The sequence below is a fragment of the Callorhinchus milii genome, unplaced genomic scaffold, assembly GCF_018977255.1.
Source record: "Callorhinchus milii isolate IMCB2004 unplaced genomic scaffold, IMCB_Cmil_1.0 Scaffold2, whole genome shotgun sequence".
NCBI lineage: Eukaryota > Metazoa > Chordata > Chondrichthyes > Chimaeriformes > Callorhinchidae > Callorhinchus > Callorhinchus milii.
In genome coordinates this window covers 264,573-279,038 of record NW_024704743.1, presented here as the reverse complement: position 1 = coordinate 279,038, position 14,466 = coordinate 264,573, and the positions used below count along the sequence as shown (strand labels likewise).

At 48.6% G+C, this 14,466-nt stretch overlaps 3 protein-coding genes across 5 annotated transcripts in view; 1 reads left to right on the top strand and 2 right to left on the bottom strand.

Annotated features, from left to right (window-relative positions):
• Positions 1-1,733, top strand: part of oxsr1b (oxidative stress responsive kinase 1b) — an 87,733-nt gene extending 86,000 nt beyond the window's left edge. Inside the window, exons 21-22 of the mRNA XM_042332515.1 lie at positions 1,038-1,102; positions 1,274-1,733. Of these exons, the coding sequence (XP_042188449.1) occupies positions 1,038-1,102; positions 1,274-1,348 (140 nt within the window). The 3' untranslated portion in view covers positions 1,349-1,733. The remainder of the gene's footprint in view (positions 1-1,037; positions 1,103-1,273) is intronic.
• Positions 1,734-8,513: 6,780 nt separating this feature from the next.
• Positions 8,514-12,694, bottom strand: LOC103171655 (cell surface glycoprotein 1-like). Of its 3 annotated transcripts, none has more exons than XM_007884444.2 (2): positions 10,671-12,694; positions 8,514-10,538 (listed from the first exon to the last, which is right to left on the bottom strand). In XM_007884444.2, exons 1-2 carry the CDS (start codon positions 12,629-12,631, stop codon positions 10,085-10,087), a joined length of 2,415 nt encoding a protein of 804 aa, XP_007882635.2. In that variant the 5' UTR covers positions 12,632-12,694; the 3' UTR covers positions 8,514-10,084. The 3 variants fall into 3 exon arrangements, with proteins under 3 accessions (XP_007882635.2, XP_007882636.2, XP_042187661.1); XM_007884445.2 differs by having other exon boundaries at positions 11,067-12,694; XM_042331727.1 differs by having other exon boundaries at positions 8,514-12,694.
• Positions 12,612-13,834, bottom strand: LOC121848033 (LIM domain and actin-binding protein 1-like). The gene is made up of 2 exons (XM_007884443.2): positions 13,660-13,834; positions 12,612-13,165 (listed from the first exon to the last, which is right to left on the bottom strand). The coding sequence occupies exon 2, from the start codon at positions 13,144-13,146 to the stop codon at positions 12,685-12,687; it is 462 nt and encodes a 153-aa protein (XP_007882634.2). The 5' UTR covers positions 13,147-13,165; positions 13,660-13,834; the 3' UTR covers positions 12,612-12,684.
• Positions 13,835-14,466: the final 632 nt, after the last annotated feature.

Below are 14,466 nucleotides of genomic sequence, written 5' to 3'. Positions count from 1 at the left end.
ACATCATTAAGCTCTCCCTGTCATCTGGCACCGTTAAAACAGCCACTATCATCCCCACCTTGAAGAAACCTTCCCTTTACCCATCACAGCTAGCCAGCTACCGGCCCATCTCAAATCTCCCCTTCCTAACCAAGGTCCTTGAGAGAGCCGTTGCCTCCCAGCTTTACTCTTTCCTCTCCTTTCACTTCCTCTATGACCCCCTCCAATCGGGTTTCCGTGCTGCCCACCAGAAACTGCTCTGGTCAAGGTCACAAAGGACATCCTGACCATGTGCGACCGGGGCTCCCTCTGCCTTTGATACCGTGGACCACTCAATCCTCCTCCCTGCTCAACCTTCAAGGTTCTGTCCTACCTTTCATTCATGGCCTCCAAGCCAGCAAAGCCTATTTGGGGGTCAAGCAATGAGAGCAATGCTCAGCACAAAGACACTGCACCATTGCGTCTCTCGAACATTACAATAGACACATACAGGACGATGAATGTGCTCCTGGTTTGAGCATCGTCCTATAGCTCAGTGGTTAGAGCGCTTGCCTTGCAAGCGAGAGGACCCAGGTTTGATTTCCGGGCAGGGCGAAAGCTTAGACCCAAGTTTCCTTACCCCCACACACACACACACACACACATGTCTTTGTTTACCTAGCAGTAAGTAGGTTGTTAGTCAATTGGCGGATTGCTTTCCAGCAGTAATAAGCCCTCCCAAAAAAATGACCATTAGTGGGACGCTGCCGTGTGCAATTGGCTGCCATGTTTCGCCCAATACACCGTCAAACCGCTTTACAATATGTCCTGAGAAGCTCTTTGAGACGTCGGCCACTATGCCCCCAAAACTTTGTAACTTTCTCCCTCCAGCTTGCCCCTTCCTTCCCTTTTTTCAGATCGCACCTAAAGACCTTCCTCTCCCCCCCCCCCCCCCCCCCCCCCCACCCCCTGCCTCGCCATCAGGCTATGCCACTAGTAAGTGCTCCGAGGCACTGAAGAACACTGTGTAAATGCAAGTTGTTGTTGTTTTATGACTGAAATGTTCTTTCTCTTTTCAGTTGCAGCAAATCTACAGAAAATAGTTGACGAACCAGCTACCAATAGATCAGTCACCTTCAAATTGGTGAGTATAGGCTGGCTCTAGTTCGCCTCTCGCCTTCCTGGCAGTCGCATGGCATGTCGTGACCCAAACTATATACTTGGCGTTAATAAAAATAACAATTATTATTAATATTTGCGGAAAGTCAAACCCGAGTTGGAAATAAACCGCCTCATTCTTTCCTCAAACCCACAGGCCTGCGGGGCGGAAGAATCCGATCTACCAGACGACATTAAACTCATAGGATTTGCACAACTTACCATTAGTTAAATCGCGAGAGAGAGAGAGAGAGAGAGAGAGAGACTGCTGAACCCGGTCTGTGAATGGGTATCTCACTGGTATTGGCCTAAAAACGGAAGCGACTTCTGCCAAAGAGCGACGTATTTGGTACATGTGGGGGGTGGGTCTCCGTGCTCACCTCCTGTGAGGCACAAACCCCACTTGCTGCAAACTCAGCGTAATAGGAAGTGATTGGAGTGTTTGGACTACATAAGTGATGGAGCATCAAGTGCTTTACTAGGTTACTTACTGCATGCAATATCCAACCGTCTGGGCTCTCAACGGGCAGCGTTCACATCCATCTTTTTTTAATTGCCTTATTTTTGACTGACTACTGATCAGAGAGATTAGTTTTTCTCTCTCTTCCCCCACCCCCCCCCCCACTCCCCCCTGTTGGCTCCACCCCTCCCTCTGCCCCACCCTCACCACCAGCTCCACCCTTCCCTCTGCCCCACCCTCACCACCGACTCCGCCCTTCCCTCTGCTCCGCCCTGACCACTAGCTCCACCCCTCCCTCTGCCCCACCCTCACCACTGACTCCGCCCCTCCATCTGCCCCGCCCCGACCACCAGCTCTGCCCCACCCTCACCACTGACTCCACCCCTCCCTCTGCCCCGCCCTGACCACCAGCTCCACCCCTCCCTCTGCCCCACCCTCACCACTGACTCCACCCCTCCCTCTGCCCCGCCCCGACCACCAGCTCCACCCCTCCCTTTGCCCCTCCCCCACTACTGGCTCCACCCCTCCCTCTGCCCCTCCTCCACTGCAGCTCCACGCCTCCCTCTGCCCCTCCCCCATCACAGGCTCCACCCCTCCCTCTGCCCCTCCCTCACCACCGACTCCACCCGTCCCTCTGCCCCTCCACCACCACCGGCTCCATCCCTCCATTCGGCCTTCCCCCAATCCTAGCCCCACCCCTCATTGTGTCCCTCCCCCTAAATCTGGCTCAACCCCTTCCCTCCGCCCCCCCCCCCCCCCCCCCCCCCGCAGTAGTTCGTAGACTCTCAATGCATTAGACTATGTGGTTCAGTGACTCGGCCGAATTCTGTAACATCAGTACAGATGATTTGTTTTTGGAAACTAATCAAAAGGAACACTTAATTTTTTTTCTTGCAAAAGATTATTATTATTATACTTTGTGACGATGATGATCCGGAGTGGTCTTTGGCAATGGGAAACAAAGTCTCTTCATGAGCGTAAGTGCGTGTGTGTGTAAATGCGCGTGCGAAGGGGGTGTATAGCACCTGATGTGAAATCTCTGGAGCGTTCGAGTTTGTCCCAATGATGGCAAGTCTTCTCGACTTAAAATTTTCCAATAACCGATCAATTTAGAATCCAAATGAAACAAGATTATTAATGACAGAATCCGAGTGGGGTTGGGTTTGGACGCGGAGTGTGTGGGAGTGATGAAATCACTGCCACTTTGGAGCCAATTTATTTTGCCAATGATAATAAATACTAACTATTGCGGAGTGTAAATCCAGTGCCTGTCACTGTAAGACACTTATAGGAGTCTGAATGAGCTTGAGCCAAATATAACAAGATCTTGGCTGGCTGTACAAATAGGGCGAGCTGGAATTATAATAATAATCCTCGCATTTGATATAGTGCCTTATCACGTCATTGAGACGTCTCAAAGTGCTCCACACAATATACTGAGTGTAATTACATTGTCAGTAACCATATATATCTGTACGGGAACTGTAATTGTTTGAATACCGAAGGCAGAAGATTGCTCTCACCCCCCACCCCAAAAAATTATTCAGTCACTCAGTCCATGACTTTGTGGGACACTGCTGTTCGCAATTATCTGCCACGTTACGCCCACAAAATACACAGTCACTGCACTTCACAATATATTCTGTGATGTGCTTTGAGACGTCTCGACAACTTGATAAGGCGCTGTATCAAATTTAAGGGTTATTAATTATTTACAACAAATAAGATGACGCCTTCTGCTCCCAAGAATCAAACTGAGTCAAAGTAGATACCTGGTGACTGAAGGCTCAGCGAGAACTTTGGGGGGAGTGGGGTGGGGTGGGTTGCGATAGGAGAGGTGAGCAGCGGGAATCATAGCAGCGGGAGCCAAGAGACCTGCCCATGGTTTGGAGGGGAGTTGGGGGAAAGTAGGTGGAATCTTTTCTGGAGCTGAGTTGGCTCCAAGGTGATGTGCTTGGCAATGGAAGTCCAAAACCAAGTCTACCCTCTGTGATGGTCTCTAGTCCGATTCCTGAGCCAGTCGGGTCTGCAGTACTCCAGGGCACTGCTGATGAGACAACCCAGAGTTGGCTTGTTGCTTGTCAATGAGAGCTGGGGCAAAAGGTGGGGATTTGCACTGTTTTCGGGTGATGGCTTGCACCATGCCTTGATGTCAATGGTGATCTCTCTAGTACACACTGGAAAACTACATCCTCTCACACACTGGTGATTTAGGTGTTTTGTCTTTGTTTGTTCCGCGGTGGGGTGGGGGTTGTTGGGGAGGGCAGAGGAGAGAAAAGAGTTCCGGAGAAGGGGCGGGGGGGAAATGGGGGAAGGAACTCAAATGGATCATTTGAAAGCAAGCACGACTGTATACGATGAGGTGAAATAATTTGGGAATAAATGCACGTAGAGGTGATTGATGTAATCCAACGCATGTTTACATACAGCGCATTTGTTTAGTATTACTTTAAATTGGGGTTGGGGGGGGAATAACTGTTAGCCTTGACATTTGTTAGTGGCTTTGATGAACACTCTGGGGTCCCGAAGCCTTGGGTCTTGCCAATCTGGAATTTCCGTGTGTGGGCGGGGATGATGTATGGAATTCTCACTTGGGTTTGGAGACTCTTAAGCGACGGGTTTCCACATGTGTCAAGACACCCGTCCGGCTGACCAAACAAAAAACAGTTAGCGGCTCCGCATAAGATTTGAAGAGAAATGAAACTGCAGTGAATATGTCCACCATTTTGTGAATTGTCTTCCAACGCAGAAGGTTGTGGGACTTTTCACACCATCCACTTACATGGTTTTCAATAACTTTTTTTTGGGGGGGAGCGGGGGAGTTAAGGTTAAGGTGTGGCTTTACTTATTAACACCTATAACTGGAGAGGTGATTGCTGAGGTTAACACAATTTGGTGTCATTTCTTATTCTAACTCAACAAAGGTGTAAAATATCGTGACTTTTTAAAAAAAAAACATGATTATCCTTTGGGTTTTTATTGCATGATTTTCCTGATTCCTTTTAATCAATAAAGAGCAAACAATCTCCTATCGTGCTGTTTAAAGGTGGGGGGTTTGCCAGCCCTCGGTGGGCGTTTGGGTCACAGATACGGTCCGGTGTGTCGCACCACTCGTATCAGAAGGTTGTGGGTTCAGAATGAGCTTCGAGAAGTCTTGTAGCGTAGTGGTTAACGTGCTCGCCTCGCAAGCGAGAGGACACGGATTCTATCCCTCAGACAAGTTTCCTTACTCCTCACGCCTCTGTTTGCCTAGCAGTAAGTAGGAACCCAGTTGTTAATTGGTTGGTGGATCGCTTTCTGGAGTAATAATTCCTCCAAAAACAAATTTGGTCACTCAACCCATGACTGTTTGTGAGACGCTGCTGTGGGTAATTGGCTGCCGCGTTCCGCCCACAAAATACACAGCTCAATTCACTTTGTAGTATAGCCTGTGAAGCGTTTTGAGACTTCTCTTTGACCGTGCCTTCAGCTCCCCTCTCGACTCTCTTCCTCCTCCTCGCTCCCTCCCTTCCCTCCCCTCACCCTGACCATTTCCCCCCTCCTCGCTCCCTCCCTTCCCTCCCCTCACCCTGACCATTTCCCCCCTGCTCGGGTCATGACCCAACTGTGCAGCGCCTTGGGACGTCCTCCTGACGTGAAAGGCGCTCTATAAATGGAATCTTGTTGTTGTTGTTGTTGTTCTCAACAACGTGATAAGGTGCTGTGTTAAATGCAAGGATTATTATTAAAAAAAAGTGTCCTGGCCAACGATCCCACCGTCCTGAGGATGGGACTTTAAACCGAGGTCCCGTCTGCCTGTTCAGGCGGACGTTAAAGATCTCACGGCGCTATTTGAAAAGAGGAGGGAGCTTCTCTCCCGTTGTCCTGACCGACAAACCCCAAAATAAAATTGGTCACTCACTCTGTGCAATTAGCTGCCTCGTTCGCCTACAAATACAGTCACTGCATTTTAAAGTAAATCCTGCGATGCGCTTTGAGACTTCCTTCCGAAGTACTGAGGCACTATACCAAATGCAAGGCTTACTCTAGATAAGTGCTCAGAGACGCTACGTAAGTGCAAGTTGTTGCAGATAAAATCAATTATTCGCTTCAACGCTGTTCGCAGGACATTCTGTGTACAAATCGGCTGCTGTGCCCACCTACCAAATGGTCATAGCACTTTGCAGTAACCCTGTCAAGGGGACGTCCTCCCGATGTGAAAGGCGCTGTAAGAAATACGAGGATTATCACAGAAATGGAAGGAGCCAGTTCCATTTTGTTGAAATGTTCCAATCTATTTTCCTACCTTCATATCCTCAAGCGTCCTCATAGAATATAATACTCCTTGCATTTGATACTGCGCTTTTTCATGTCTTCGAGACGTCTCAAAGCGCTTCACAGAATATACTGTAAAGTGAATTGACTATATTTTGCGGGTGAAACGCGGCAGCCAATTGCGCACAGCAGCGTCCCCACAAATAGCCGTGGATTAAAGTGATCACATTTTTATTATTTTATTTTCTTGAGGGATTATTACCAGGCGTGTGGGGTAAGGAAACTTGCCCAAGGTTTCGCCCTCTGCCGGGAATCGAACCCGGGTCCTCTCGCTTGCAAAGCGAGTGCTCTAACCACTGAGCTACAGGACTCCACGTGTACCCCTACCGTTGAGGGTGCGGAGGGGTAATAACCCTTCCAAAATAAATAATAATAATTTGGTCAGTCAATTAGGATCGTAGAATCTTACAGCACAGAAGGAGGCCATTCGGCCTACTGTCCCTGTGCTGGTTCTTTGAAAGGGCTACCAACTCATCCCCACTCCCCCGTTCTTACCCCATAGCACTTTTTCAGTACGTATCCAGTTCCCTTTCGAAAACTATAACCGGCTGTTTGTGGGACGCTGCTGTACGCAATTGGCTGCCGCGTTTTTCGCCCACAAAATATGGTAAATTCTCTTTCCAATATATTCTGTGAAGCGCTTTGAGACATCTCTACGACAAGATAAGGCGCTATCTCAAACATAAGGATTATTGCTATTGTTCCAAGTACCCATCTGTCTTCTGCCCGAACACCTCAACTGACTGCCTCCATGACGTTCCTGACCCGGTGTAGCTGGTTGAACTCCAGCAGTTAGTGCACACTCGGGGGGGCTCCAAGGCTGGGTTCTCGCCAATACTCTCTGAGATTAGGTAATCAGGGTGGGTCCCTCCTGGGTGATGGGGCGCATTCCATAGGCAAGTTTCCTTACTCCACCCGCACGCCTCTGTTTACCCAGCAGTAAACAGGGACACGGTTATCAGTTGATTGGTGGCTCGCTGGGAGCTGCTCGTTCTCTGGCTGCAGAGCCCCCTGTCGGTCCTTGGAGTAGAACAGCCTATGTGCCTGGTATGAAGCTGTGGGTTAGAGCTGATGGCTCTCCAGTGTTGCGGTTGGAGGCCACGGGTAAACACCCAATGTCCGCTCAGCAGTCTCTGGCCTGCTCCACATCCCCAGCCCTGCCCACCTCACCATCAGCAGTCGGTCCTTCAGCTTCTCAGCCTTTTCCCTTTGGAACTCCATCCCACAGTCCCCTCGCCTCGCTCCCTCCCTCGACTCCCTCAAGGCATATCTTAAGACCCTCCTCTTCAACTGTGCCTTCGGCTGCCCTCCACCCAAACCTGATCCCAACCCTATCCCAGCTCGGGTCCAAATCCCTGACTGCCCAGCACCTTGGGACGTCCTCCCGCCGTGAAAGGCATTATACAAATATAATTTGGTATTGTATAGGCAATAATCATCACCCTTGCATTTGATACAGCGTCTTATATCTTTGAAATATCTCAAAGCCATCCACAGGATATATTTTATGGGCGAAACGTAGCAGCACAGTAGTCTTCCCACAAACATTGTGGATTGAGTGACCCAATTATTATTTTTTTTGAAGTGGAGGGATTATTACCCCCAGAAAGCGATCCGCCAATTGACTAACAACCAGGTTCCTACTTACTGCCAGGTAAACCGAGGCCTGTGGAGTAAGGAAACTTGGCTATGGTTTCAATCCCTGAGAATCGAACCCAGGTCCTCTCGCTTGTGAGGCACCACTACAGTACAGGGAGTCGGAATCTTATAACAATGTTGAGCAACTTCCATCAAAGATCCATAGATGAAGAGTCAGACGTCAAGAGTTAGAAAGCGTTACAGAGCACTCTGTATAATTGCATGGAATCGGGACCGGATGCAATTATAGGGAGTACGCACTTACCACAATTTCTTTAGTGGTGCTACACTCTAGTCACTGCGCTGCCTTGGGTTGTCCTCCCGACGTGAAGAGTACTATATAAATGCAAGTTGTTGTTGCCTTTCTTTTGGCTCACCTATCTGACACTCTGGCTCTCTTCCTCTCACTCTCTGCCACACACACACACCCACGAGGTCAATTCCTCAACCAGTGCAATTGTGCTGTTATGAATGAAATTGAAGGGCTATCATGCAATTAAGTGAATTATGCAATTAAGTGAAGTGCACTAAATATATCAGTAAGAGAAGGAGGAGTATGGGAACGTGGTGGTGGAGTGGGCTCAATGGGCCAAATCGCCTCTGCTGGTCTTAATTTTCTTTATTCCTTTTCTGTTGCGATATTGTTTCCTATAAAATACAGTCACTACACTGCACGTGTCAGCCTAGCTCAGTGGTGGCGCTCTCAACTCATAAAGGGTCACGGTTGTGGGTTCAAGCCACGCGTAGGGACTTGGAATCACATCGTCTAAGCTGACGCTCCAATGCAGCGCTGGAGGAATAGTGCATAAGTTGGCTCCTGCACTTTACATTATATCCTGTGAAGCACTTTGGGATATCCTCTCGAACGTGAGCGACGCTGTGCCAAATGTAAGGAATATTATTAATAATCCATCGAAACTTTGTGATACATTTCGATGCACGGTGATCAAGGTTTAACGTTTACATAAAGGAAAACCGAGTCACATTATCGATCAGCGTCAACTATTTAATGATTTAACAGCCGTTCTTCCCGCAAAAGTGTAGTGGAAATCCGGAACTCTCCCTCAAAAGGCTTTGGATGTTGGTTCAATTGAAATGTTCGAGGCTTAGGTGGAGAGGTGTTTGTTAGGTCAGGGTGTCAAGGGATATGGAGCGAAGGTGGGCTATTGGAGTTGAGGTACGGATCAGCCAGGATCTAATAGAATGGCGGAACAGGCTCAAGGGGCTGAATGACCTCCTCCAGTTCCTACTGAGCGTCACTGTCACAAACTGTCCCGAGTGGTCTAGCTCAGCTCAACAATATTAACACGACGGGATTGAGTCTTTTTTTTCACGGGGAGACGGCACAGTTCCCGGTCCCGTTTCCTTCCCGCAGCTGTAATTATGGAGACTGAATCGCTCGGTGGTCTTCCACTGGATTTTTAATGAGCAGAGTCCGGGATTCTCTTGTCGTTCATGTGGAGATGGCCAACGAGACATCGATTCATTGCCTGGCATTTATAGTGGAGACAAACCGGATCAGAGGTAATGCTGGGGGTTCGTCAACGTGTTGGCAGGTTCAAGCCTGCATTTGTTGAGCTTACAATCCAAGTAATATATTGGTTAGAGCACTCTAGCTGATGGCTGATGGGCTGAATAGTCCTGTAGTGCAGTGGTTATCACGCTCACTTCGCAAGTGAGGGGACCCGGGTTTGACTCGCAAACCTTGGGCACGTTTCCTTACTCCACGCGCCTCTGTTTACTCAGCAGTAAGTAGGAACCCGGTTGTTAATTGATTGTCAGATCGCTTTCCAGGGGTAATAATCCCTTGAAAAAAATGTCACTCAATCCGCGACTGTTTGTGGGGACGCTGCTGTGCACGATTGGCTGCTGCGTTTCGCCCACAAAATACACAGTCAATTCGCTGTACGGTATATTCTGTGAAGCGCTTTGAGACATCTCGAAGACGTGATAAGCCACTATATCAAACGCAAGGATTATTATTGTCCATAGAAAAACATCCTCCTAACCTCTCCCGTGGGCTAATTTGCAAACTGTCTTACATTGATACCTTCCAGTCACCTCCTACTGTGTCGTTTAATAAACTGTTCAATGGTGTAGTGAGTGGACGGTAGTATGTGAAAGGATGAGATCATATGGGTTGAAGGACTGTCTTCTAACTGATACTCTCGTGACTAAATGATTAAGGATGAACATTGGTTGAGGATGAACAACAACTTGCATTTACACAGCGCCCTTCACGCAGGGTAGCGACTCGGAGAGTGAACAGTGGCAGAGCCTGAAGCTGAGCCAGTAAGTGCGGTCAAAGAGGAAGGTCTTCAGATTTGATCTGAAGACACACAAAGAAGGGAGTTCCAGAGTTTTGGGGGCGTAGTGGCTGAAATGCAATGGTGGAGTGGAGGGGACGAGGGACAAGCAGGAGGTTGGAGCCAGCCAAGCAAAGCGGGTCGCAGGTCGAGGAGTGGGGTGTGAGAAATAGATAACACATTGAGGTTTTCCTTAAACAGTTACAAGGCTCAAAGTAATTTTTTGGTGGACTGTGAATTGCTCTGCAGATTAACCACGGTCTTCGAAGTCCAAGAGGTCAGCAGAGTTGGGGCTGCTGTTGGGTTGCTGGCTGGGTTCCGTGCCGGGGTTGGGATCTTGACTGAGTGGGTCGAAAAGGTCGGTGACATCGCTTGCCACGTTCCCCCCAGTGGGTCTGCTTTCAACCGCGTTAGTTCCAGCCATTTTGCCCATGACAGAGTTGGGCTGTGTCTGCTCCGTAGTGGTTTTGGTTGGTTCAATGGGGAGTTCGGTCAGCGATGTGTTGAGGCTAGCCTCTGTCGAATGCTCGCTTGATGTTTGTGATCCGCTCAGGACCAGGAGGTCCTCGCTCCCATCCTCCTTTACCTCTGGCTCCTTAGAGGTTTTCTTTGAATCGGAGGCTCCTTGTTTCTGAAATTTCTCCACTTTGGAGATGATTTTTTCCTGAGATTTCTCTAGATCAGAGGTGATTTGTTCCTGAGATTTCTCTAGATCACAGGTGATTTTTTCTTGAGATTTCTCTGGATATGAAACCTTTTGTTCCTGAGCTTCCTCCAGATCAGAGGTGATTTTTTCCTGAGATTTCTCTAGATCAGAGGTGATTTGTTCCTGAGATTTCTCTGGATCTGAAACCTTTTTTTCCTGAGCTTTCTCCAGATCGAAGGTGATTTTTTCCTGAGACTTCTCTAGATCAGAGGTGATTTTTTCCTGAGATTTCTCTGGATCTGAAACCTTCTGTTCCTGAGCTTTCTCCAGATCGAAGGTGATTTCTTCCTGAGATTTCTCTAGATCAGAGGTGATTTTTTCTTGAGATTTCTCTAGATCTGAAACCTTTTGTTCCTGAGCTTCCTCCAGATCAAAGGTGATTTTTTCCTGAGACTTCTCTAGATCAGAGGTGATTTGTTCCTGAGATTTCTCTGGATCTGAAACCTTCTGTTCCTGAGCTTTCTCCAGATTGAAGGTGATTTTTTCCTGAGACTTCTCTAGATCAGAGGTGATTTTTTCCTGAGATTTCTCTGGATCTGAAACCTTCTGTTCCTGAGCTTTCTCCAGATCGAAGATGATTTTTTCCTGAGATTTCTCTGGATGTGAAACCTTTTGTTCCTGAGTTTTCTCCAGATTGGATGCTGATTGTGAGTTGGGTTTGTGTGGTTTGAGTTGTTCTGCTGTTGTCTTCTTGGCGTTACCTGAGTCACTGAAGCCAAACAGTTTGGCCAACGGACTTTTACTGGGGCCTTTTGCTTTCGCCGTTTCCTTTGCAAGAGTGGTCTTATTAGAGGAATTCTTAATGGCCATCTTCGGATTCAAAGTCATGTCCATCATCTTGTCCACCTCAGAATTGAATGTCTTGTCCACCTCAGGGTCCAAAGCCACTTGTTCCTTTGTATCTTGCTCCCCAATATTGAGTGATGGATTCTCCGTCTTGATATCTTCCTTATTTTCAGCTGGTTCATCAGCAATCACACCATCCTGGTTTGCTCTGGAAACCTCTGAATTCTCATCAGTTTCTGTCTCTTTCCTCTCAATCTGGAGTGTTTCCGCAGCGATTCCCTTCTCATCCTCTCGGTGAGAAACATCAAGCGACTGGAGCTGATCCCTGTCAGCCTCATCACTGTCCTCCAGAACAGTAGACATTTCCTCTGAGATATCACTGTCTAAACAAGAATTGTAATCCTCGCTGGATGAGGCAGACATAGCCACTCCAATGTCCCTCACCAGAGCTTCCTCAGCCACATCTGAGGTATCCTGGCTGGCGGTCAATCGGTCCTCGTCCTCCTGTCCGATCTCAATGGACGTCTCGCCAAACTCGCCCATTCCCTTTGTTGTGCTTTTAATACATTCTTGCCCGTTTTCCATGGGATCTTGAACAGCGAGACTGGCTGAGGAGGCACTAGTGTCTGTCTGCTCGCTGGGGGAATTGGTATCACAATTTGACATTGATTCATCTTTACCTTCACTCGAGTGCGGGGAGCTGAGCACCGAGGTGGCTTGACTATCTGAGCTCGGTAACGTGCTCGGTGATAGTGCTGGTGTGGTCAGCAGTGACTCCTCCAAACTACCCCTGTCTTCACAACTTGTTCCGTCATCTAAAGACTCTTCAATGCTCTTGTCTCTCAGTCCCTCTGGGCTTTCTCCAGGTTTGGTGGCCACTACAACTGTCCCTTCATTGGGTCTGTCCTCATCACTAAGCTCAAAACTCTGCCTCCGCTCACTCAGGTCCTGTTGTTCAGCTCTGACTTCAGGGCCTGAAACAAGATGGAGCTTGTCTTCGTTCTTCACCGGATCTTCACAGTTCGCTTCCTTTCCACTCACCTCCCCCGAAGCATTCGACTCAAAAATCTCACTCAGCTCCTTAAGACTCTGGGCCAGTTCGTCTGTCTTCAACTGGGATGAAACGCTGGGCTTCTCTTTGCTCCCTTTGAGATCTCCTTCAGTCTCCGTCGCCATTTCCTGCTTTACATTCTTCCCAATGGATCTGCTTGAGTCTCCCAGTTCAAAAACCCGGGTCAGTTCCTTGATACTGGGGTGGTCCTTATTATCCCCCCTGGCTTGGGGCGAGGACCTGAGCTCCCTCATGGTGTGTTCGGGTTTTCCGTTGATGTCCTCGTTTCCATGCTTAACACTCGATCCTAAAGGAATGTGGTCGGATGTAACAAAGTGCTCCTTTCGCTCAAACTCCTTGGGGTTGTCCTCAAAGGGTTGGCTTTGGTCCAGTTCAGAGGCATTGACCGGGGCTGGTAGTAGGCGTTGAGTATTATCAACATTGCGATTTGGTCTACAATCCTCTGGGCTTCTTTAGGAGGAGGCCAAGTAATTTTCAGCTTCCTGGGTGACCCTGATTTTCCGCTCGGCTCAAGGTCAAGCTTGCTAGTGTGGGCAGGACTGAGGATGACATCCCGTTGACTTGTTTCCCCAACGTTGGTTGTCCTGCTCAGTTGCCCTCTCGATTCTTCAACTTGGGCTTTGGGATCAGCGCCGTCTCCCTCCAAGGGTCCATTACTCTTCTGCTCAGGTTTAAACTCTTCCCCGTGAAAGCCCTCTGACTTGAGCAGCTGCTGAAAGTGAGGGATGCAGTAAAAGTCCCCCTTCATTGAAGCATAACCATTTAAGCTGGAATAGAAACAAGATGTTTTTAAAATGATAAACATCAAATAATAATAATAATGATAACGCTTGCATTTGATCTAGCGCCTTATCACGTCTTCGGGACAGTATACTGTAAAGTGCACTATTTTGTGCGCGAAAGACGGCAGCCCATTGCGCACAGCAGTGTCCCTCAAACCGATTTATTATTTTTTTTGAGGTTATCCCCCCCCCCACCCCCCAACGGAAAAATGATCCGCCAATCGACTAACAACCGGCCCGGCTGGAAATCGAACCAGGGTCATCTCGCTTGCGAGGCGAGTGTCCTCACCTCTGAGCTACAGGACACCACAAATTTCTGTTGATGTGGATTAATTGGGGATCTGGGGCTGGGAGAGGTGAGTCAAGGTGAAGGGAGGAGTGAGTTAGGGCGAGAAGGGGCAAGGGCAGTGATAGGCTTTGGGTGACGGCCGAGATGGTGATAGGGAAAGGCTAGGGCTGGGGATAGGTCAGTCACTGACCTCAGGTTGCTGTGGCAGATGATACACTGGAAGCTGGAGAGAGTCCGAGGCTTGTCTGCTGTCAGTTGGTTCACTGACTGGGCCGGGCTTTGATGAGAATTAAGTAGGTCGGTCGCCGGGCTCTGAAACCGAGACGAGAGATAGTTGATGAGATGGTGGTGGAGCCCGGTGGCTGGTGGGGAATCCTAATTAATAATAATAATCCTTGCATTTGATACAGGGCCTTGTCACGTTGTTCTTCAGACATGTCTAAGCGCTTCACGGATATATTTTAAAGTGAATTGACTGTATATTTTGTGGGAGAAATGCGGCAGCCAATTGCGTACAGCAGTGTCCCACAAACATTCCTGAAAATTGAGCGACCACATTTTTTTGGAGGGATTTTTAGCCCCGGAAAGTGATCCGCTAATCGACTAACAACCGGGTTCCTACTTACTGCGAGGTGAACAGAGGTGTGTGGAATAAGGAAACTTGCATAAGGTTTTGCCCCCCGCCAGGGAATCGAACCCGGGTCCGCTCGCTCGTGAGGCGAGTGCTCACTATGGGACTCCACAATTGCCAGAGACCTACACACTCCACTGCACCTCCACTCTCCCATCAACGTTTCTATTAAATCCTGTTGTAATGGGTGACCGAGGCTGGAAAGTATTGGAGAGAAGATAGAACAAGGGCTAGAGGTTGTGTTTGGTCTCGCATATTCCGCCCCCCACCACCACCCACCACAAATATCTTCTTTTTTTTTTGGTCGGCCGAGTGCCTGACACAGGCGGAAACCCATAACCGTTGCTTAAGTGTCTTCAAACCAAA

Bases quoted from the DNA above. Each gene is read 5' to 3' on its own strand.
- LOC103171655 (XM_042331727.1), bottom strand. From the start codon at position 12,631: ATGAGGGAGCTCAGGTCCTCGCCCCAAGCCAGGGGGGATAATAAGGAC.
- LOC121848033 (XM_007884443.2), bottom strand. From the start codon at position 13,146: ATGAAGGGGGACTTTTACTGCATCCCTCACTTTCAGCAGCTGCTCAAG.